The 25,606-nt window shown below is 37.8% G+C and overlaps 1 protein-coding gene across 2 annotated transcripts in view; it reads left to right on the top strand.

Moving 5' to 3' along the window:
- LOC100893566 (CMP-N-acetylneuraminate-beta-1,4-galactoside alpha-2,3-sialyltransferase) overlaps positions 1-24,753 on the top strand; it is a 40,145-nt gene extending 15,392 nt beyond the window's left edge. For both annotated transcript variants that reach the window (XM_030975520.1, XM_030975519.1), the window contains exons 2-11: positions 7,975-8,313; positions 11,459-11,618; positions 13,529-13,633; positions 15,047-15,138; positions 16,441-16,495; positions 17,712-17,807; positions 18,798-18,984; positions 20,893-21,030; positions 23,872-23,997; positions 24,579-24,753. In XM_030975520.1, the coding sequence (XP_030831380.1) occupies positions 7,975-8,313; positions 11,459-11,618; positions 13,529-13,633; positions 15,047-15,138; positions 16,441-16,495; positions 17,712-17,807; positions 18,798-18,984; positions 20,893-21,030; positions 23,872-23,997; positions 24,579-24,683 (1,403 nt within the window). In that variant the 3' untranslated portion in view covers positions 24,684-24,753. The remainder of the gene's footprint in view (positions 1-7,974; positions 8,314-11,458; positions 11,619-13,528; positions 13,634-15,046; positions 15,139-16,440; positions 16,496-17,711; positions 17,808-18,797; positions 18,985-20,892; positions 21,031-23,871; positions 23,998-24,578) is intronic.
- Positions 24,754-25,606: the final 853 nt, after the last annotated feature.

Below are 25,606 nucleotides of genomic sequence, written 5' to 3'. Positions count from 1 at the left end.
ATCATGACTGTGTATTACTAGTGACCCAAAATGTTTCCATAATCGTTCTAGCGTTCGAGAATTTGAAGTAACCCTTAGTATTTTGCACGTATAATCATTTTTCAACAACTATACAAAAAATACATTTAAAAAAATCTCCAAAACTTTGGGGCACACGAATAAAATGTATAGGCCTATGCATTTTTTTCCTTTATTTTCTCTGTTGGGCTCAAGCCGGGAAACGCAAGTGCCCCCGGCCATCTCGCAGCTCTGCCATTCAGACGAGTGGCTCATTGCAGCGGCTCTATGCATTGGAACTTTGTAAGGGCCTATATATTTGTCTATGGTACCTATACCAGCGAGAGAAAAAATGTAAAAAATTAGGCCCCATCCTCGCCGCGCGCACACCCATAGCCCGGCCGCGTTATTTTTTTATGCGGCACAGATTGGGGCATGGCGCGTGTTAAACCTATGGGAAGTACGCTATTTCACTTCTGAATAGTGTCTGCACGTACGTGAGACTAGTCATGTTCGCTAGCGCATTAGCGCTGCGAAGAAGTTTGTATATCCATCGCGAACTACGTGTTTAGATAACATTCCTCTTCGTTTAAGTTAGTTAAGTTTTATTGACTAATTATTGTGATGTTCTCCTTATTGACGTGCTGCCTCCTCTTCAGATTTCCAATTTGATTTTAATTGTTGATATAATGATTTTCCATGCGGTAGTGGATTACATGTAACACTATTAAAAACAGACCTCTACTACTTATACTGTCTAGTACGCACACGACCAGTATTAGTCTGTAAATCAAGACCCTTTTAAAAAAAAGCCCCAATCTGTGCCGCATAAAAAAATAACGCAGCCCGGCCCGCGACGCGCGACCGATAGGCGATATACATGGCCGATAACTTAACTATGAACAGTCAATTAATTGCTTGTGACTTCTCTGCCACCAATGGAGAAAGCTAATTTGGTAGGCCTACGACTTGTTTTGTAATCTTGTTCGGTTTTCCGTCTTTGGTGACATGATTTTATTATGCTTTTATTGTTATCATGTGTGCCAGTTAGATCTAACTTTACTCTTGACTTGTCTTGACTTTAGTCTAGAATTAGACGTCGACTGGGTCTAGATCTAGACTAGAGTCTAGTCTAACCTCCCATTTTTAATTGAGCAGCTGCTTGGTAGTGGTACTGGTAGGCTAGGTGAAATCAAGAGAAGATATGAACACATTTTTTACAAAATTACAGCCAGGAGATCTAGATCTAGGCCCTACCTAACCAGTATTCTGTAACTGTCAAGACAAGAGTTAGAGCAAGCCTACGGCCTGGATCAAGTAAGAACTGTCTAATATTTTAGAATCTAGGTTCATGTAGATCTAGACTAGGGTCTAGTAGTGTTACAAATAATTAGGTCTAGATCTACAGAGTACAGTGTAGATATAGGCCTAGGCCTGGTCCCCTAGGCCTAGTAAAGTAGTAGTAGAGGTCCAGACTAGTTACGTATCATCATTGATTATGCATCCTACACCGGGAAACGACAACTAGAGTCTAGACAAGTCTAGATCTATGTCTATACATTTGCATCAATGCAGCTTTATTGTCGGCAAACGGCCACTTTTCCCACTGATCATAGATCTAGATTATATCCTAGATCTACAGTAGTATTTGCAAAGCCGAATAATACCCTATCAGTATCATCAGTTGTTATCACTTTTCATTTACAATTTTGATGACATCTCTCGATTTGAAGATTCCTAGACCCAAGCTTGTCGGTAAGTTCCACATTTTCGAAGCGGACGCAAAAGACAGCACAATTTGCCTTTCTTTTGTCAATATTGTCATAATTTCAAACCCAATTCTAAAGATGCTTTTGACTCTGGGTAATTTTAGATTCCTCTTCCTATTGAAAGTATACAATTTTTGAAACGTAAACTAAAACAACAGTGTTATTGATTAAGAAAATAACAATGGTGTAAATTTCACAGAGACAAACCCGGCTGAAACAACGTTTCTGAAGTGTTGGATGTCGTGATTGAGGATCAGTGTTTTAAATAGTTCACGAAGGATAAGCGAGGGAGGGGGTTTAAGGAAATTAAAGTACGTTGGTATAGGATATGCATCGTGTATTTCATGATACGGATCCTGGAGGCGTATGAGGCAATCGTCACCTCACGTTCGAATTTATAACTACATCCTGTAGTTTTTATGACGATTGACGAAATAACAATTATAACCACAAAAGGTGTTACTCTCTCTTCTCCCTGGCGAAAATTTACCCATACACCTGTGCGCTTGGCTGACTGTATATCGTATGCAGTGGCGGATCCAGAGTTGGGGGGGGGGAATCCCCACCCCTGGGAAAAAAATGTAACAAAAAGTTAATGTTACCTTTATTTGGAGACGGCCCCCCGCCCCTGGTGCTCAAGGGGAGGGATGGGATTTTTAAATTTTCGAGCGAAAACAAAATGTTTGCTCCGCTTACCACCCCCCGCCCCCCTGCTTATTCACCGGCTGGTTGTTTCGACGCTCAATATTTTCTCACGAATTGCCCCCCCCCCCCCCCTTGGCCCCCTCCCCTGCCGCCGGCTGGATCCGCGCCTGTCCGAGGTTATATCTAACCCTTACTGTAGCTACAAAGGGGGCTTTTTTTTATTACTTTTGATACAAATGCTCATTTGTGTGTGCATACAGTGTATTCATATATTCCTGTAAATTAAATATTTGTTTCCGTGGTCAAACGTTCCTCGTCGCTCGGCATGTTGGTTGTACAGTCTACGACTGCAGCAACTAAAGAATTAGAAAGATCATTGATGTGTATGTGGACACCGGGTGGCACCCCTGGGAAAAAAAAGGTAACAAAACGTTAATGTTACCTTTATTTGGAGACGGCCCCCCGCCCCTGGTGGTCGAGGGGAGGGGTGCAATTTTTAAAGTTTCGAGGGAAAACAATTGTTTTGCTCCTTACCCCCCCCCCCCCCCCTTCTTATTCACCGGCTGGTTGTTTCGACGCCCTCCCCTGCCGCCGGCTGGATCCGCGCCTGCCCGAGGTTCTTTGTATAATCTAACCCTTACTGTAGCTACAAAGGGGACTTTTTATTACTTTTGATACAAATGCTCATTTTTTTTTTTTTGCATACAGTGTATTCATATATTCGTGTAAATTAAATATTTGTTTCCGTGGTCAAACGTTCTTCGTCGCTCGGCATGTTGTTTGTACAGTCAACGACTGCAGCAACTTAAGAACTAGAAAGATAATTGATGTGTATGTGGACAGTATAAAGGTCACCAACATCTCAGTATCCACACACAGAAATGATATTAACAAACTGTACGGTTTGCAGTATAACGTCATGCTTAAAATAGGACTTATTAGACCTATTGTATTTAGTACTCTGAACATTGGCTCTGTGTTAAGAATGTAAAGCGACGCCCCTGCATGCCGCGCCAGTGGTATGTACAGACCTTTTTACAATAAATTGTAATGTACACAGCGGTTAAATTTTCAAAAGTTGCCAGACTTTATTTAAGGGAATAATACCCAGCATAGAAGCTGTGACGAAAGATAACACAAAGAGAAAGAGAAACGAGGAATGGAAGTCACATAGCGATTTTTGAATAGCGGTCCTTACGAGTAGTGACCCCCAATGTAAATTATGAATAGCGCCCCTCTCCATGTTTATAAATAGTTACCCCCTTTCCGTTTTATGAACAACGGTCCTTCACGTTTAGGAAGTTTCGCGTTAGGAATAGCGGTCCTTATGACTAGCAAAGTTACCCCGGATTATATAAGTGGTTCATTTCTCTACCATCAGCTAATGTAATGAGGAGAACCTGTTGTACAGGACTTTGTTAGCCGGTTCCTTTTCTTATCATTTATTTCTGTCGTAAGTTGGTTATACATGTACCTCATTTTCTTGCATGAAGGCTTATTTTTATAGTCTGTCATCAGGCCATTGGTATACTCTTCTGTGCTACTGGAAATTAAATATGTAAAATTAAATATGAAACAAGACCGACTATTTTACAGAACCATGCAGTTGGTAATAGCTTTTCGTCTTACTGAATTAATTATTTAATTTACTATAAATGATTTTGGTAATTATCAATTAAGGTTTCTAAATGAGGATCTTTTTCCGATTTTTGGTATTAGGCCCAGAAAGTAAAGTTGTACTACTGTTGATATTATAGGTCTACATATTTAGTTGAGCGAGACAGCTACCCCTCCCGTTTATTGATTAAAAGACAGTAATCGAATCACATTAGAATCGAGAGAGAATGAATAAATGAATTAATTAATCAATGAAAATGCAGCATATAACCACACATAGCTGCATTACTATCCTGGCTGTGTATTAAAAGCGATGCTATTGATTTTCAACATTTCAAACACCACTGTACAAAACTCAAATGATTTCACTCAAAATCAGTACTTCAGTGACAATTAATAACACCTTAATAGCATTAAAATACAATTTGTTTGAACTTACCGATGTTAGAAAGGATAATTTAAAAATTCAAATTGTAAGTCTACTGTCAAACTTGCCGATCAGCCACATTGGCATAATTATGTGCATTTGTGTATTAAGAGTGTATTGAATATTCATGTGTAATAATACTGCATATTAACACGTATAGTGCAGTGCTAAGGTCAATCAATCTTCCATAAATATGCTGACGTCATAATTTGCAAATCCGTATTTTGAGTTCCAAGGCCATTATGATGATGTCACGATATACCTAAAGGCCAAATGAGACATGAAATCATATCTCCAGAGTCCAACTCATAATCTATCCAAATATGAAGAAAAAAACTGGGGTCACCTTGCATCCTAAAGAGCTACAATGGATTTTGTATAGGCATGTTTTTGCCCATTATATGCTATGTATTACAAGACCTCGCGTGTATGGACATGTATTTTAATTCTGATTCTGTTATTAATGGTCATAAGAAGATAAACATGGTATCAAATTGTTCGGAAGAAAATAAGGAATATCCTGTCAATTTTTTTTTTTATAGAATCTACAGAAATCCTGAAGATTAATATAAGGTTTAGTTTTATTTTCATAACCAATAATAATATCTCAAACAACAATAATATTATGTTTGCATGAGATATGTATATGTATTTAATTGGAGGACTAAAAGCAATATATTCACAAATTGGGCCCATCTAATCAGACCCCCTGCAACCATATGGTAACCATAGTAACCAGGTATCACCATTTAGTTCATGAGGATTGATGGTTTAATCGTAAACATCAATTATAGAGGACCATGTATTGAACACACGTTTCAAATTAATCAATTGTTACACTGCCAGGACGTATCAAACTTCCAACGATAATTGTGTTTTTATTGATATAAAAACGGTCTTCGGTTCTGTGGTGAGAAGAGCATGTGACCATCACCACTAATGACACGCGTTCCCTTTTCTTTGTATTGTGGTATGTGATTACTTTTGTTATAAATAATCAATGTAGCGGGGCATTGGCTATGTGTCATCACTATTAATACCCGTTGTATTATCACGGAATCAATTTCCTCCAAAACATGGTGCCTCCTTGTGGTTCCTACTATATACTATATTTTATTTTATCAATATTTTGAAAACCGTCACATCTCTTTCCCAATGCCATTCTAAACTAACGAATAACGAAACAACCCCAATAGCATTGTCATCGAAAGAGCGGAAAGTGTTCTTCCGTATAAATATCCGGGTATATGGTAACACAACTTCGGATATAGATAAGAACACCCCATAATTTATTTCAGTATCATTTCACCGAACAAGCGGGTTCTATTTATACAACTAGTAATGAGATAATTCGAAACAAATATTATTGAACTAGATATCGATTCCGTTGTTAACAGGCCATTAAAATCATATATAGTTAGCATTGTCTTCAGATACACTGATAATTGACGCAAAAGGAAGATCTAGATAGCAAGGCGTTGTGAAGACATAGTGCGTATTTTACTAGAAATTTGACTCGGGGAAACACGTTTGTGTTCATTTCATTAACACAATCAATCACAACTACAAAATGTCATCCAGGTATTCATGTAAGCAGATAAAATATAATGATGATTGTCATACGTTCCAGCATTTCATTTGCCAGGGGTATGTATATAGGAGCAATTGTTTGCCATGGTTCGGTCATAAATCTCGCTCGTTAGTTGATAATTGATCGTTAGAGTCCAATTTGAGAATGCCATTGATACTTAACTATTCCCGCGTATACAGACAAGCGCACATAATCATACAAAAGTGTTATTTATAGCGTTAGGATTGAATTTGGGTTTTTGTTGAGTTTAGGGTTACATGTAGGATGGTGAAGTTGCAAAAGCGTGTATAGCACTAGTAGTATATTGACTGTAAAGGAATTGTCGTACCTCAAAGGATGTGATTGAGTACGGTAATTAAATAGGCATGATTTTGAGGAAAGGTCGTGTCTCCTAAGGTTTATCACTTCTGCTGGTCAAATAAAACCACCAGTCACCGAAATGGTCATCTTGATGTTGAGCATCATTTAGAGATACAATAGATGCATACTGATGGGGGCAATTTGTGAGAATTCAGAAGTGAATTTCGAGGACACCGAGAAAGAGAGAGGGGTTTGGTAAAGAAAGAAAGAAAGAAATGGAGAGGGAGAGAGAAAGCAGGATGGGGGGGGGGGGAGTGAGATGGGGATACTGTATATAGAGAGGAAAAGAGGGAAGAAGAATAAAGGCGTTAAGATGGTACTTTCAATTCGAAGAAGTTTTGATAGAAGACAGAGAAACAACATAGATCTGTAAAGAAAGCTGAACTGCCTGAGAGCTAGAAATATAGTGTAAGAGATCGAACCAGGGGCGGCGATCCCGGGGGGAAACGTCCCTCTCAATTCGTTTAGGGGGGGTGGAAAATTCGAATAAGTGCCGAAAAAAATGTATAGCAAATACTGACTGAAGGCTGCAACGATAGACAAATTTAGACATCGATTCTGATACAATAGTGGTAACAGGTAGGAGCGAAAATGAGAAAGAGCAAACGGCAGGAAAAAAAGAAAACTTGAGAATATTACTGCGTACCCGCGAAAGATGGGCATGATAAAATAAGGAAAGAAAAAATGGGGAAAAGGGAAGGCGGGTAATAGAGGGACGTTCGTCATCATTGATTGCTTTTTGGTAAATAACTGGAGTAGATGGGTCCCAACGTCCTGCTCGAGAATCGGGTTACACGTAGAACGAGAGGTTTGGACTCATTCAAGAACCAATTGACGTAATGTCGGGAGTCGAAGGGGAGTGGGAGATCGAGGAAGGGTCACGTTATAACAAGACGGGCATAAAGTCATCGCGCAATCGTGCTCGCCTTGATCGCATTGCACTTTCGAGGAAATTGAGTAGCCCGGAGCTAAAATGTCGTCGCGCTTGATTTTATCAACCACGCGCGATTACATAATAATATAATCCCCTATACTTTATGGTTTCCGAGCAGTTGAACATGAAACATTTCGTTAATGGCTTATTAATGATGATTTCAAAGAAGAAGAATTCACATGATGGTACATGGCCAATGAACTTCACATGAGTGAGTTAGATTTTTGACAAGGCCATTAGTATTTTTTTTTTTAAATTAAAAAAGTAATCATGATTAATTTTTTTGAATAAAGGTGATGTCATATAATATTTAAAGGGGACAATCTAAGCCATACTCATTTTGTTCATCTTTTCTTTTCTTTTTTGATTGCTACTAATTTTTCTTGCATTTACTTTAAATTTCTAATTTATATTGCTAATTGAAATGACAAATCAATATTGGCATACAATTATTCTTATCTAAAATATGAATTTTCTGTTCCTGAATAACAATCTAAGACTGTCAACAAATAATTCGTTCATAATTTTGTCTTTTTAAGCTTCAAAGAAACTGCATTCTGATATATTTTCTCGCATAATCATGTTACGTATGGGCAAACGTATAATCATACAGAGTTATTTACTTCAATTTCAGATTGTGAATGTTGTCAACTATGCACGGGCTGTACTCGCCCCAAACATCCATGTATGATCTCTGCCATGAACATCCTGAAGATCCGAATCGGCATCCTCCGTAAAGTCCTCATTCTCGGCATCGTCCTAGTCACGATCTCGCTCCTCTACTTCGTCCGACCACTCCAAGAGACCCACGTCAGTCGGTCGTATATCAGCAGCGAGAACGATGGCGAGGTCGGCGGCGGAAAGCAAGACGGGGTAGACTACGATGTGCAATCGGAGTTCATGGGGGTCTTACCTCGAGTTCTGGACTCGGCCAAGAGAAGCGGCGTCGTCAGCCATCTTCGTTCACTTATAGGTAGGTCCTCGTTGCTGAAAGAAAACTACAAATTGTTGCCAATAATATAGTTTATAGTATACATGTAGTCGAAAAGGGATTTAATGATTTCCGTTTGCTTGTGTACGTAACGCATTAAAAAAAAGAACCAAACAAAATTCAAGAACAATACACACATTTAGTCTGAGAAATATTTTTGCAGATGTATCTCTTGTCTCATTGCATTATTTTTAACAATTTACTCATTCAAGCTCAGTTCATTAATTTGATGTCATGTAATATGAATGTTTTTATATATTGTATTTTACATTTGTAAAACATTGCCCAATTCGGCCTTGTAGGCCGCGATGCATTGTTGTTCTTTTATTCTCAATACAACCATTATCAATTCAATTCAATTCAATTCAATTATTTGAGATGAAAGTGTATTTGCTAGATCATTTTGAAAGTGGCTAGGTGATGGCAAAATGCGCCATGTCTGGAAAAGCGTTTGAAAAACATGATGAGCCATGTCTCACAAAGAGATGAAATCGATATCAATCACAAGTCTGTACAACTGGAGAAAAGGAATATTGTAGTATTCAACTTTGCGATCGATGCAGATCACTTGCAACTCGAGTTGGGATCATGATTTCATATTTGGCGACAAGGCTTTTTTAAATTCTGTATTGCAATTTTCCGACATAAAAGAGTAAGTGGTATTATAGAAGGTGTTAAAAATGCATTATTATTATTATTATTATTATTATTTATTTGACCAATCGGAAAACATACAATGAGTATAACAATCAGAGAATACATAGACATTTCATAATACATTCAAACAGCTTTATGAAAGTGGAGAGGAGATAGAGAGAAGGATACAATCTGCTGGTCAGGGGTGACAAAAGCAATTTAAATTGCTATTACTCGAAAGCATGTCACCCCCACAGTCTGCATCCTGGAAAATTAAGAGTAAAGAACAGAATAAAAATTCACAATATGAGAAAATAAATAAATATATATATATATATCAGGATAACAATAGTTGGAGCTATTACTATTATATCCTTGATTACTTTCATTACATCATTATGTCTTTACGTTCATCTCATAAATATATAAATTTTCAAATCAATAACTTGGTGCTTACATTAGAAACATTTGATATGATTATTATTGGGGAGGAAAGTTACATAAAAGTATAAAATGCTTAACAATAATTTCTAACTTACAAAATGAAATGAATAAAATTGTAATCTGAAGCCTAATATGTACTGAACGGAACGAAGAAATGAGCTTGCAATATTGATATTATTTCTAAGTGACAAAATAAACAAATTAGTCAGTTATGATCTAGGTAAGATGTATAATTAATCTTAGGGTTTTCAAAAAGGCACAGTAAAATAATAAAACAGGTGCTTTTAAGTGACGATCAGCTTGAGAGAAATGGACAGAATTTGAAATCAGACACGAGTATGAAAAATATTGCCATTAATAATTATCAATACATTGTTTTACATTGAATTTAATTCATTCGTTCGATGCCCCTGTTATTACTGCAAAAGGAATGGACAGCAAGGCTGCAGAACGTTGACGGTGAAAGGCTTAAATGTCTGGAAGCATTCAATCGTGTGTAAATATAAGGGCGTCTTACTTAGCTTCTCATATAGCAAGACATTGAAGGAGCTTCAGAGTATGATTGGAGGTCGATAGACTTTTTTTTCTCGGTCTGTCTGGGTATTAAAATCAAAATGGTGTGCTCATGCATGCAGTGTGCGATGTCGGCAGAGTTTGTTGATTAGAGTGGGGTGGGGGGGGGGTGGTACTCGGGGAACTGGAGCACCCCAACTCAGAGTGAGGACGTCCGTGCCTGGGCACCCCCTCCCCTTCCCCTCGCCTTAGGTAGTTTCGCTCACTTTGAGACCCCTACTTCTATTACAAATCATTCTGCATCGCCTGGTTGGTCCTGTTCGTCTTCAGCAATTAGTGGAGGCCGTAGAGAGTGGTGTAGCCATGCAGGGGCAGGGGGTATGTGCATCCCTTATTAAATCAAATGGCGAGAAAAAGAGAGAAAATGAGAAAAAGAAATGGTACCTGAAATTAAAGACACTGCGACCCCCTCTACACCCTTTCCCCAATTCATATGTCATTGTTAATTTTCATTTCATCCAAAGAGAATGACCAACACCCCTTCCCCCCCCCCCCATGTCTGTCCCACCATACGCCACTGACCGTAGCTGACCCAATTGTAGATGATACCATAACGTGATGCGGCATCTCAGTTGACGGACAAAGTACAAAGTAGAAGGCAATTGATTGAGTAAACATAACACAAATAGAAGGAGCAACTTGATGCTTGTGTTGAACTGATAAGAACACCTCCGCTAATGTCACTGCCAACTGTAGAAGGCGTACATTGTACATTGTACATTGGACCATGGAGTAATTACTAGTAACTCCATGATTGGACTCTCTACCAATACGGCACTGCATTAGAATGTGATTTGAAAACAGATGATTTAAGGGAGGATATGTCGCATGTGAAATGTGATACTTAAAGTTGAAGTCAAAGGGAAATTCTAACTGTAGTAATAACGGGGGCAATGATGACAAGAACGGAATCTGTCAGTGTCAATTACAGAAAGAAGAATACATGTACATTATACATATCTGCCAACCATCCCTATTTTGGAGGAATTATTCTTATTTTTGTCTGCCTTTAAATTATGCTAAGAAGCCCTATTCCACTCGCTTTCCGAGAAAGGAAAACATCTGTGTAAAAGCATGTAAAATACAATATCTTCCTAATGTCGGCTTCGGAGATTCCTCATGTTTTGCTGTAGTTTTTTTTTTTTGGGGGGGGGGGATGAAAGGTTGGCAGGAATGGAAATATTAACTTAACACGAAGGGACATTTTCGGGATATGATAGGAATTACGGTTGTTTAATATTTAATCTTGCCAATCTCTATTTTGTTATATTATTATTCCCACTATTTCTTGATAGTAATCAAACATGTAGTATTACTCAGTCAAATACTCTCTCTCCCTCTCTCTCTCTATCTCTCTCTCTCTGTCCCCCCCCCCCCCCTCTCCTCTCTCCTATCTCACTTCCTATCTCACTTCCTCTCCTCCCTCCCCCTCTCCCTCCCCCCATCTCTCTCTCTCTTTCCACTATCCACCTAGGTCTTGGGTGGAAGGATAATAGCGGTACATCTTCGAAAACGGAGATTAAATTTGACTCGCATGCCGAACGTTTGTTGGATATCCTAGAAGTAAATCTCTTCCAGAATAAAACGAACGCTATCGATGAAGTAACTGTTATCAAGCCTTCAAGGAAAGAAGGGTAAGTTTACATATCAAATCCAGTTTCTCTTAATTTTGTATCAGAATTGTGTGAAAAATGGTTGAAAATTTAAAGAAAGTGCTCCGGAGACTGTTACCCCGCGGTCAGTTTCCTACCAAAGTTATTGAATTCATAGTATCAAACCTGGGCCGTGCACATTATCCAACGGTGGACCCGACATAATATATAATCCTAGACTCAAACCTAAAGTAAACTACAATCGTAATCCTAAGTTCCTAACCCTAATCCAAACCCTATTTCAAATCGAATTCCTCAATAAATTACCACACTATCCAATATGACACATTATTCTACCATTATTGTGTCCAAGCCATCTTTTCCCAATGGATTAATTTTCTTCCCCACCCACCACGCCACCGACAAAAACAAGCAAACAAAAGAACAAACAAACTTGTTTGTAACATCAGCTGTATTGTATGATGCACAAATTATTCCCATGATAATTTGTTATTATTGTTCGGACTGAAAGGTTTTTGCAATGGTATTAGAAACTATTTAGTCGAAACAGATCCCAACGCCCACTAATTGCATGAGAGGCGTTTTTCCCAGTAATGGCTAATTAGCAATACTCTTTTTAAACTATCTATACCTCCACTTGATGGTCTCAGATACCAAGACTGTTACGTTTATTTCAATTATCAAATTCTAATAAGGTTAGATTTTCTTTGTATGTGAAAGCTCTACTAAAACACAACACAACAAAATAATAGCCTATTCCTTTTTCCATTTGTTTTCTTTTGTTTTGATTTTGGTTTACAAAGGTACCTTGTATACGTTTCCATCAAGCTTTGAATAAGAATATGAACAAATCATATCAAAATAAAATAAAATTCTCCATAAATTACAACACCCTCCAATATGACAAAATAACCCATTACTTTCACCTCGTGTCCAAGCCATCATTTCCCATTGAATACATTTTCTTCCCTGCCTACCCCGCGCCCCTCCCCCTAAAAAGATTTGTTTTAAAAAAAACATCAGTTTACCTTTCTTCCAGTCTGTTTGGTTGGTACTACAAGGTTATTTGTAACACCAGCCATTTTATGATGCACAAATTATTCCCATGATAACTTGTTATCATTGTTTCGACTGAAGGTGGGTTTTTCACAATGGTATTAGAAACTAACTAATCGAAACTAATCCTAACGTAAATGATCGCGTGAGAAGTCCTTTTCCAGTGACCGCAATTAAATTAACAATGCCTTTTAAAAGATATTCATAATCTCAATGGCTGAAATCTCAATCTGAAATACGCTATTAACAAAACAAAAGAAAATGTTCAGGTGCCTTCTGTTTTTACAGCCTTGTCCTTTTTAAAGTTTTCCTTCAGAATCATTTGTACAAATTCATTTTTTATTTAATAATGGGCTGTTCCTCTTGCATTTCTCTTTGTGTGTTTCTGTTTTGGTTATATTCAGGACAAAGATTTTTTTTAATTATTTTTTTTACATCAGATCTTGAGTCATCCTGATTAAATACTTTGTTATATTTCATATTTTAAAGTCACATGTGTATAAATACCTCATATTTTGTGCAAAAGGTCATATTTTTGTTATTCGTTCATTTTCTAACAATGAAAATATGTTAACAGTAGATAAATCAGTATTTTTTGGCAATTTCTTTAGTCTTATATCGCGCTATTTGTGTGTTTTATGAAATTCATACCCTTTCTCGCCATACATCATTGTGAGAATGCTCAAACGTGAATTTTTTGTATTGTTGTCTGCCTACCCTCAAATATATCACAATTACGTTTGTTACCTTGGCGCGATGTATTTTATGCACCGTTTCCATGGCAACTTATTGTCAGGACTTACCCAAATTGCAGAAAACCTGATCGATTTCATTCGTATTCTAACCAAAAAAAAATACTTTACTCATATGGCCAGCATTCACCGTTCAACGTCTGATGAAGGAGAAATACCAGTTGGTGATGGCCTTCAATGTATTCCGGGGAAATCGCGAGACAGAATGTTAAACCTGTTTGGTAACGGGTATGTGCAACCATGTCATTCGCTGTAGTTACACATTATTGTAATGAGTAGTGCCCTGTGCACACAAGGCGTCACTTCACTGACACGGTACCGCGTCAATATAGCTGCCTTGGCGCAGCCCTTGACGCACCAAGTGAGAGGGATATCATCCAAAAAGAATGATTGCAAAATGAGCAGTGCGAAATTGCGTTGAATAACTTGAATTACTGGTGCATGCTTAATTTTGTTCATAAGCTGTATTGGCGCAGGTAATAACAACGCAATGAAAATGACGCCTTGTGTGCAACAAAATTAGAGAAGCAGAATTCATGCTGACTTAAAGATACTATGTCCCTTTTGCAGCCAACATCAAATTATGTAGAACTTGGCAGGAATTATGAATAGGCCCATGTCATGTATGTCTTATCCTATCTGTGAAATTTAAACATAAAATGAGCTGTAACAGGTACATAGGCATTTGTCTACATCAATAACCCACTACTTGTAAGGCCAAAATTAAACTGATTGAATCATTGTGCGGCACAAAACGTACGACCATTCGGTAAAAGGGTCTGAAATCATACTATTACTTAGGTGATTGCAATCACTTAAGTCGAATCGATAAGTAATAGTCGTTATTATCCCACTTAAAGACACTTTCAAGCCCTTTCGTTTTGAGGGAAGTTCTAAATTAGTATTGTCTTTCAAATGCCGTTTGAATTTAACCTTTTCATTTTATTTTGGCCTGCAAATTGACATAGTACCTTTAAGCCAAGATTTGATCTAAGCCTAATTTACAGATACATCTACTATTTTGTGTGCATTATTGTTGTGATTATTCGTTTCGATATTTGGGGTAACTATGTGCGATGTTTCTTTCTTCAAAACGGAATGCATGTGAACAAATTAAGTAATGTATCACAATAAAAAAAAATATAAAAAATCTGAATTGGATAGCTAATTTTACAGTGTTTAAATTGTAATTTGCGAAAAGAAAGTGGTTACAATGTTGAAGGTACATGAACTGAAGGGCTACCCTTGACAAGCGTCTTTATGCGATGATAATTGATGGTTCTCGTCGTAAAATTTTCCTAATATGTGCTGGTAAAATTATTGATAGCTCTCAATTATATCAAGTATGCCTTAAAAGTATTGTACGGAGAGCAAAATGGTTATTCTTCCAAAGATATGTGAGCTAGAGACATTGCCACTTACAATGGAGGTTGAGGGCTATTTACAAAAAGATTTATGGCTATTTATCAAAGATTTTAGAGTTATTTATACTTTTAAAAGAATGATAAAACGGAGAGACAATAGTTAATCTTCCAAAGATACTTGTATGTCTAGCTATAGACATGCTCTATGCAACAAGCCATCTGCAATGGAGATAGGGGTGATTAAGAAATGTGCATAATTTCTGGTTAAAATCTACAGCTATGACGCCAACCTTCATCCTTTTATTGGCTCGAAAACGGGAGTGTCCGGAGTTATGTCACTTCCACCACCGTTTGGGTTTCGCAAATCAGGTAAGATATATGTCGTGTTTACCTTTAACAAAATGCATAGCATGCGAATTTGACGATTGTACCGCTCGGCTGTGTTGTCACCCACTCACGTTAGGGCAGTGCTCCAGGAAATCCAAGTACAAGTTCGCAGACATCCGATTGAACGGTGTATTCAAATTAACACGCGTTTCAACGGGATGTAGGCGACCTTGTACTTGACACTTTCCTGTAATAGTTTCCTGATAGTTTCCTGTAACAATGCCCTGGTTCCAAGATATTTGTTTTCCTTAGTACAGGTAGCTTATTCTTAGTTCTTGATAACCAACATTTTATGGTATAAAAAGTTATTTCAGGATCTAAATCGTCTATATATGATTATACTTGAAGTCCACTGAGTTGTGAATTGCCAAGATTTTTCCAAGATTTACCAAAACATTGCGCAATAGCTGGATGCCGATACCTAGTTGGGTATAATAATAATAATAGTGAACATTTATAATGCGCCATGTCTGTCAAAAATGACAATCCTGGCGCATTTTGTGGAAAATGTGTAATTGTATCTGTTGTGTTTTATTCCTCTAATACAATCATTTAATCTGTTTTTTTTTTAAAGCACCTTTGGCACCATCTGATTGCTTATTATGAATGTCTGCATTGTTATTATTATTATTATTATTATTATTATTGTTATAATTGTTATTATGAGTAGTATTGTTATTAGTAGTAGTAGTATTGTTATCATTATTATTATTTATATTATTATTATAACGGCAGCAGGAAGTTAAGACAGAGCAACAATTTAAGCAGTTAGATTTTATTTTCTTCAAAATAATTTTCTTGGATGAGACAGAACTAATTTCTTATATAATGTTTTTAGCCGGTGGGGCGGGGGTTCCAGCAGACACCGTTTCGATGTTGCATCATTTTCCTGTCTTCGGAAAAATTGCATATTTAAATTTTCTTCTTGCTATAACTAAATTATTTATGAAATGTTGGCCTAAAGTCATGAATGAGAGAGAATAAAATATTTTTCATCGATGTGAAAAATAAAAATACACTTTTATCTGAAATTTTTAAGGAAATATTATTGTGTATCATTATATGGTAAATGATGCCGAAATGGTGCCCTTTAAACGGGTTGATAAAAGGATGATTTAAGGGTGTAATTTAGGAAACCCGTTTACTGTTTGTATATGAAAACATGTGATGTTTGAGATGTGATCAAGCTTACAATTCGTGCTCAGATTCAGCTATTAAACTATTCGTTGTCACGTTCCTCACAATGCTAATTAAAACAAATCACGTTTGTTATTTCACATCTAGAAAGTGCTTTGATAAAAGCTGTAACAGTCGTGGGGCAGTCAGACTTTCCTACGAGGTAAGATTTTGAATTATTTTGCAGTACCCTTCAATTGTGAGAAAATACAAAATGTTCAGCAGCGTGCATACTGCAGCACGTCTGCATAATGAATGAGCTTAAAGGGAAATCGACAAGGCATTGTCTTTATTACTGAAACAGTTTAAGTGGCTTTTTATTACCAAAGATCTCAATACACATTCGATCTGTGTTCTAAACACGCGTTCATGTTTATTTACGTATAGGTCACGTTTTTGTTTTGTTATTTTGTATTTGTTGGTTAAAAACTGTATTAATATCTAGCTTTTTACTACCACTTAAAACATCTACACCTGCTGCAGTTTTAATAGCCTTTTGCGTCCCTTTTTAAATTGACGAACATGGCAATGACGTATTGCGCGTAGTCCGTGCAAGATTTTTAAAGGTAAAAAAGGGTGTTATTGATCGTGTTAATTTTACATCAACTTCATCTTTTTTCATCTTTATTCTTTAATCTTTATCGTCATTTTCAATTGATCACTATTTATATGCTATATTCCTCTCCCTATATTCCAGGTCCTCCTCTCCCTTCAACTTTCTCTTTCTCTTCCTCACCCTTCCCTTCCTCTTTCCCTACTCTTCGTCATGCATCATCATTAACATCATAGTCACTATCATCATCATTAATGTCCTCAACTCTGTTAGTATGTTACCAATCAAACTTAATTATCGAACCAGCGAACCATTTCTTTGTCGACTCAAAAAGATCCATCCATATTGGCATGTTGAAAACCCACAATTTTGACATTATATGAAGAGGGGCGTGCTCTGCAATGAGTTAGAGAACGTCTTGATACGAAACATAACCATGTCTGGAATTCGATTAAGAAATGGTGCTTGGGGTCTTGAAGTAAGTAACTAATTAAATACGACACAAATGACAACACATGTTTCGACAGAAATAGGGTGGACGTATTTGCTATTACGTGTATTGTATTGTATGTGCCTAGCAATTGCCAAAAATATAGCGTGATAAACATCAAACATATGATGTTCCATTTACATCATAAATCAAACATCTAGGAACATATATATGTAGATTGATAAGTTTTTAAAAAAAAATATTAATCGATTGATTAATGATGGATTGGACTGTAGTTGTTTATGTAGTTGATATTACGCACCTGTTGCTTCCACATATAGTCTGGAATAATGTTAATAAGTAATACATGTAATGTTTTTCTCTCCAAATTCGCAGTAATTCTTGCAGCCGTTGTGTAGTAGTCGGAAACGGAGGCGTCATGAAGCAGTCGGCGATGGGTCCGATCATTGACGATTTCGACGTCGTCATCAGGTACAAATGCATTTCAGATGTGTTGTTTTGCAGCTGATAATAAATTAGGAAAAAGAAATCGGAAGTGAAGATGAACACAGTGAATTATCTATGCCCTTTGAGGAGCATGGCATGGGGTGCCTTGGTGGTTTGAGATTATATGTATTTTATTGCAATGACGTACAACAACGTCATTGCCTCATTTCGTTTTATATTCACGAATTATCATCATTAATCGGTAATGATGGTTATTAACATTTAATAGTTCTTAGTAATGTGTAGGCGATTCACAAATGCCCCTTTTATGCTAAGTGAGGGAAACGGGGTAAAATGGTGATGCACCTGCATTTTCCAATCTGCAATACCGGAATGAGAGACCTGTGGGTTTTTTCCGTTTCCAAGAACAGGTTTGACGCCGCCGATTAAACTAATTAAATATATATATATGCATTATATAAGATATATTACTATTCGTTCAGACGTGATATATATATAAACACGATTTAAGGACGTGATGTGGCAATGAGGAGGAGAAAGACAACATGTAAGACCTACATGTATGAGCTGGTTGAACAGAGAGAAAGATCGAGAGTCGGAGGGGGGAAGAGAAAGAGAGAGGGGGAGGCATAAGGAGAAAGTTGCACTGGGGCGAAAAGCCAAAGGGAAAACGAAAAGGAGAATGGTATTTGTTACCACCGCCAGGCTGAATGATGCCCCAACAATAGGCTACGAGAAGGACGTTGGTACGAAGCAACAAATGAATTATTAGAGAGATTAGAATGTTCGTGTAATTAAAAAAAAAATAATCTCATTTCGTATTAAATGACATACAAAGTTTTTGATGTATATGTTTAAATTCCTTTCTTCATTATTATGATTAAGATGTATTGTTTTTTAAGAAGTGTATGCTCTCTAAAATGTGTATGTTTATGAACAGAGTGATATTGATGAATATCCATAATGTTGAATAAAATAAATCGAAATACAACACGCGTTTGTTCCCTGCACCAGGCTGAACGACGCCCCTACAGTAGGCTATGAGAAGGACGTTGGTTCGAAGACGACAATTCGCATGGCCTACCCAGAAAGCAGCTTCCAGTCATCGCTTCTGTACAAGGGCAACTGGCTCTACGTCATCGTCATCTTCAAACAAGCCGACTTGCTATGGGTGGCTGACGTGGCTGCTGGAAAGAAAGCGGTAGGAATATTTTCCGCTGCACACGCGGCGTCATTTCGATTGCGCTATTTCATGCGCCAATCACGTGCGCCAATAAAGCCTAGAAGGCAATCAGCGCATTCACCGGTTATTCAAAGGAATATTTGGACTGTTCATTTTCCAATCAGTTTTTGTACAATGTTACTCTCATGAGTCGCGTCATGATATATAGGCTGCGCCAGCAGTCCTCCGTCGCAAACGATCCCGTGTGTGCAATGAGCTTAAATGATGAGGATATATGTTCATGTAAGTAGATTCGATGGACATTTGTTATCAGAAAGATGAAAATTGTTCCCCAATAAAAACTCAAGAACATAATAAATCATCAAGAAACAAAGAGATAATCTCAAAATTCTAAATTAGAAGATAGCTTGGCGTAATGCGGACATGTAAATGAATATACGGATGCTAAAATAATTAATATATGTTATCTTTCGTGAGTATGGATTCCAAGGCTTGGGATTTTTGCTTAGCTATATCGAAAGATAGCACATGCCTGATTTATGAATATAACACTGATCTATTTTCTATTTTCTCATGATTTAATTTCATGATTTGTTTGAAAATTTCAAAGATGGTCGATATCAAATTAGACAGAGATTTTTTTTGTTTTAATTCAGAAAAAGAAAATAACAGAAGTTTGAATTCAAGGTATTCATTTTAATTTGCTTATTGATAAGGTACTATTAAAATAGAGACAATTCTATTTCAAATAATAAGCACTCATTTGAGTTTTATTTTTTGCCGGTCATGGTGATAGAGGCTGGCCATGTATGTTAGAGATCATCATATCAAGGGAAAAGCGTTCTAATAAGTACAATAACCTTGGGTATGCAAAATTAAATAAAGCAATTATAAGTATTATGTCCCATTTTCGACCACTCCCCAACACACACGCACTCTCGCATGCACACAGATTAATCACTTCACACTCTATGCAGAGCGGAGGTCTGGGTCGTGTTTCATAAAAAAAAAAAACGTGTTATCATTAACAACTGCCACAATTATAAAACAAATCTGCCCCATCAATCAAACGCCAAGATGTCAGCAGCTTATAACAATGATTGTTATTTATTATTGATAACAAGCTTTATGAAACGGGGCTCCGATAGAGGGAATTTCGCGCGCCTTTATTTATAGCAGCCGTTAAATGGCTTTTCGAACGGGCAAAGAGAGGCTTACATCATTACATGTTATTGGTTATAAATCTTCAACTAGAAAAAATTCTCCGTTTGAACCGTATGTGCTCGGTAACTCAAATGTTGCTGTCAAACAAACAAAAGAAAAACGGCAATACAGAGCAATTATATTGTCGATGTAGCAAATGACATAAACATCCGTAGAACCAAAGCTTAATTCATCATTTAATCGTCAAACGGAATGGTCAAAGTGATACTTCAAATATCCAGATAATTTGTTTCTTTTTGTTTCAATGATTCATGAAACACATAATATATCTACACAGCACGATCGCAAATTCTAATCCCTTTTGTATTGCCTAGTCAAGTAGTAATCATGTTCAGGGCCCCGTCTTACAAAGAGTTACGATCGATCCAAATCGTAAGTCCTCCAATCAATCGCAAGTTTGCAGTCTCCTATCTCCTATCTGTTATGTACATAGTTACGATTGATATCAATCGCAATTAAGTTACGATTGATATCAACTCTTTGAAAGACGGGGCCCAGATTACCTAATAGTAATACCGATTTGTATTTTTAATATTTGCACCTTTCATAAGGGTATGGACAAGGCTAAACATTGCCTAAGGTTGATTTCTCAAAAGTCTTTGAAATTGTGTCACACGAATCATCCCGTGTTTTATATATTCTTCCTGTACTTTTGATGAAAATTGCATATTTCTCTCTCTCTCTCTCTCTCTCTCTTTGCAGCCATCGTTGAAATTTTGGAAGTCGGTAGCCCGGGCCGTGCCGAAGCCTTCCGATGAATTTCGCATCTTTAATCCTCTCATTATTCGAGAGACAGCGGAACTCGTCGGTATGAAGGTCGGCAATGGCAAAGTCGGAAAGGTAAGTTTAAAGACAAGTTTGTGGGTTCTCATATTGAATTGACCACTGGAAATGGACATCACTTTTATGACCGACAGGCCTTACTTAGTGAGCGTACCCTAGCTCTACCCATTTCAAAACAACTACCCGTATAAAAAGTTGTAGGCATTATCTTAAATTCTGAATCCCAATGCAAGTTCCGTGGTGGGACACGAAATTTTGCTGCTACTGTGATATTTGCACACATGTTCCTTCCATCTAGTCCCAATGTTTGCACATTATGACGGCGGTACATACATGCAGGCGCGTACGCAGGATTTTTTTCAAGGGGGGGGGGGGGGGGGGGGGGGTTAACATTTATAAATCGGGCCGAAAATTTCGCAACGACTCGGCCAGCCGCTGAATAAGCAGAGGGGGGGGGGGTGTAAGAGGACACTTTTTTTTTTTTTTTTTGGTCTCGAAATTTGAAAATTTGACATTCTGCTTTTTAAAAAAAAAAAAATTAAAACAAAAAATATCCAAAGGGGGGGGGGGGGGTTTAGGGGGATTGTGGGGGGGGGGGTTTACACATAAAAAAATACCAAAGGGGGGTTTAACCCCCCCCCCCCCCCCCCCCTTGTGTACGCGCCTGCATACATGTATGAACAAAGATTTCGGTATGTCTGGACAGCAGTCATTGACAGGATTTTTGTATTCATTGAATTTATTTCTCCAGAAAAAAATTAGTTCCTAACTCTTTGGATGACAGCATGACATCGATCCTTTGTTCAAATATGCATGACAAAACAAAAAACCAGCAGTGTTCACACTATTTTTCTCTCTCTCTCTCTCTCTATCTCCACCTCTCTCTCCTCTCTTCTCTGTCTCTCTCTTTCTCTCTCTCTATTTCTCTTATTCTCTCTTTCTCACTCTCTCTCTCTCTCTCTTTCTCCCTTACTCCCTTTTTCTATTTATATTTTATGCGCTGTCTCCATAGACTTTGACCAACTCTCCATATCTATAGCCTTCTCCATCATTTTTGTACCCGGGCCAATTTACTCCTCCTCTCCAATCGATTTCTTAATACTAGCCAATTCAAGACTCTTTCCTACGATCTATCCCGTCAGATCCAGATTATCAAAACAAATTTCAAAATATATATTTTTTTTGTCATTGGCTCACAAATAATGTTTCCCCTTGACTATGTTATAAGATGACTTTCTGACGGTCGGAGCAATGGATTCTGGCGCACATAAACAGCGATCCCCTGTGAAAATTCTATGGCAAAAAAAAATATATTTTATTCATATAGTAAAGCATCTCCATCTAATTTCGAACGGCGTAAACTTAACCGACAGAACCAAATTTTCATCGTCCATTAAAACAGTTTTTCTACATTTCCGTCGACACTTTACAGTAGCAGGCTTAAGATTACAAGTGGAGGGGGAATCTAAAAATCTTCTTCTTCCATCTTCCTCCTCTTCTTCTTCTTCTCCTTTTCTTCTTCTTTTTCTTCTTCTTCTTGTTCTTCTCTTCTTCTTGTTCTTCTTCTTGTTCTTCTTCTTTCTCTTCTTCCTCTTCTTCCTCTTCTTCTTCTCGTCTTTTCCTTCCTCCTTCTTCTCCTTCTTCTTCTTCTTCTTCTTCTTCTTCTTCTTCTACTTCGTCTTCTTTTTCGGAGATGAGATGGGAGTAGCCGGCCGATGTCCTCGACCCATTTCTGGCCCGTTTACCACTCGTAGAATTTTCTTTGGGCAACAGAGGTCGAACAAAGAAATCATAATTGTCCTGAAACGTGTATTCTTTCATGGAAGATCAAAACTGCTTTGCTTTGTTTGAATAAGGGCGTGTTTATGCTTAACTTTTTCTGGCCAGAATCAGGCATCTGTTACGCGTTTAGTTTAAAACACGGTTGCGTTCTTTCTCACTTTTGCAGAATCACCGAAAAACGGCGATCACGATCGCCGATCGTAAACTCACAAAAAGGTGCGTTTACAATTTGTAAACGCGTTTAAATGGGGTCAACGCACTGACCTCTAGTGGGTCTACGTAGCATGCACAGTGCAGGTTTGCGAATCCAGCTGCAAGACCAATTAGGGCCACCCAGCAATAATTGCCTGGAGAAGCCAGAGAAGTGTGCATAAACAGTACACCGTGGAACTGCGATTACGATGAGCGTTTACGATGAGCGTTTCATATCGCTCATTCTGCCTTCAAAATTGAGCTTAAACGCAGCCTAAGTTATTTAAAAGGTAATACAAAGTGTCAAATTTTCCTGTCAAAGGTGTCCTCTTACCCCCCCCCCCCCCCCCCCCCCCCCCCCCCCGCTTATACAGCGGCTGGCTGAGTAGTTGCGATTTTTTTTTAGACCAAAAAAAAAAAAAAAAAGTGGCCTCTTCCCCCCCCCCCCCCCGCTTATTCAGCGGCTGGCTGAGTCTTTGCGAAATTTTCGGCCCGATTTAAAAATGTTAAAACCCCCCCCCCTTGAAAAAATCCTGCAGTTAGGACGACCCTGCAAATCACACTTACTACATGTTATACTTTGTATTATATTTCGACATAAAAGTAGATCGTTGGGCTTTGGAATGACACTAAAAGTGACGATGTTGCCTTCATAATCTGAAGCGGCAGAAAAGGAAATTCTGATGCCGAAAAGATAATGAATAATTGATAGGTATGACGATCAAAAATGTGATGCAAGAATTAGTTGGTGTAGCTTTTTTTAATAGCATTATCCCAAATCGGTCTGTTTGAAGTCGGTTTTGTCTTAGGTCAGTTTTGCGGTGTGACGGGAATAATTATAAACGTCCTGATTGCGCCTACGTGTTGATGTCTAGCAACCCAGTCTAAATGAAAACAAACATCATCTTCTAAATTGTTTCATAGAATGTACCAACGACTGGAAGCTTTGCGATCTCCATGGCAACACGATTATGTGATGAAGTCAGCGTGGCTGGCTTTGGGTATGACGTAACCAAACCTCTTCACTACTACGACAAATTACAGATGAAGGTTGGATATTTTTTCATTAATGATTTCAATAAGCCAGGGGAAGCTAACTTCTCTTACCTGGATGTCAATGTTCCACTATCCAAAAATGGAATGTGAAATGAAAAATCATTTTATTTGAAAATCAGTAGTCAAGCTTTTTTTTTCCTTTAGCATATTTAATGTGCCCATACGTATAGTGATTATAGATTTTCAAAATTCATAACTTTCTTATTTTTGTGCGATTTCATTAAACTTTCATCGGTCGGCTTTTTTGACTTTCTACTTTAGTTTTAGAACAGTTGAGATTTACGGTTAGATTTTTCTTGAAATATAACATACACTATCTCTCTCACGACCTCATTGTGTTTCTCTCAGTGGAGTAATGAGCAAAACTTTTTTAGGAGGAAGAAAAAAAAAAGCAATTTATAAAAAAAAGTTCGAAAAAAAACGCTTAAAATCATGTAATTTCAGCAACATTTATAAATCTACTTGTATTCTAGCTATTGGGGTGGTAACTGCCTCCCTATAGCCTCCCCTCCCCTATCAGTACGCCAGTGCTTAATTCACTCACTCCGTTTCATATTTTCTCTGTGATTATACAGATCGTGAAAGAATCATGGACTCACAACATCGATATTGAGAAAAAATGGCTGCTTAAAATGGTTCAACAGGGTGTTATCCATGACTTAACGCGCGGAATCAAATGACCACTTTGGTCTGCATAAAACTGCAAAACTTTTCAGCGAAACAAAACTTGACTAGTTGGTCAGCCGGTATGAATGATCTGAGCTGTAGTCTCGGCACTCGGGACAACTCGGACTCGGCAGGAAATAGAGGCCAAGTTAACCAGGGGCGATGAATCGAATGCAAATACTTTCTGCTAATATAAATCGTCGCGCGATGCCGAGTTGCCCCCGTGCCAAGTCATTCCGAGTGCCGAGCCGAGTTATACCCACGAACGATCTCGACACCCAAGAGGACTGGAGCTCCGAGGAAAATTCCGATTCTGCGTGCTTACATTTTGATTATCTGTATTCTGATCGGAGTCTGCTATAAAAACGACTTTAATTTCTTTACGTGTCATGAGCATCACAGTGAATTTGAAAAGACAATCAACATTGATAACAATTCTGAATTCAAACGGATGAAGGAGGCTTGTATTCTTTTCTTCTTATCAAGGTGATTAAAGATGAGTTAAGAAATTGCAGATGACCGTCATTTAGGTGCTTTTCGCGCTGCAGAATGTATGCTGAACAAAGAACTGCTCCTGGACATAACTTCGAGTCCGCAGAGAGGCTGAGATGGTGCAATAAAATAACATGGGTTTAGCTTAAAATTGTTTCGCTAAGTTGTCTACGAGCAGAGCTGTACAAACCATTGTTCAGTTGTCCCTAGCTTGGAGTGCGCCCTCTAGGTGTACGGCATACGTGCATGGACTCGATCCTCGGAAGAAATTGCTTGACTTTTGTTTTTCGATGAGAAAGTTAACCCTATTATCTGTTCATTGGTTTATTTGTTAGTTTTTTTTGTTTGATTGTTGTGTTTCTGTATGGGATTTTTTACTCCTTTGGTACAAATATTATGTACATTATAAGTTATGTAATTTCTTTCTTTTCGATGATAGGATTAT

This window comes from Strongylocentrotus purpuratus, unplaced genomic scaffold (assembly GCF_000002235.5).
Source record: "Strongylocentrotus purpuratus isolate Spur 01 unplaced genomic scaffold, Spur_5.0 spur5_scaffold_8, whole genome shotgun sequence".
Taxonomy (NCBI): domain Eukaryota; kingdom Metazoa; phylum Echinodermata; class Echinoidea; order Camarodonta; family Strongylocentrotidae; genus Strongylocentrotus; species Strongylocentrotus purpuratus.
This window is presented reverse-complemented; position numbering and strand designations above follow the sequence as displayed.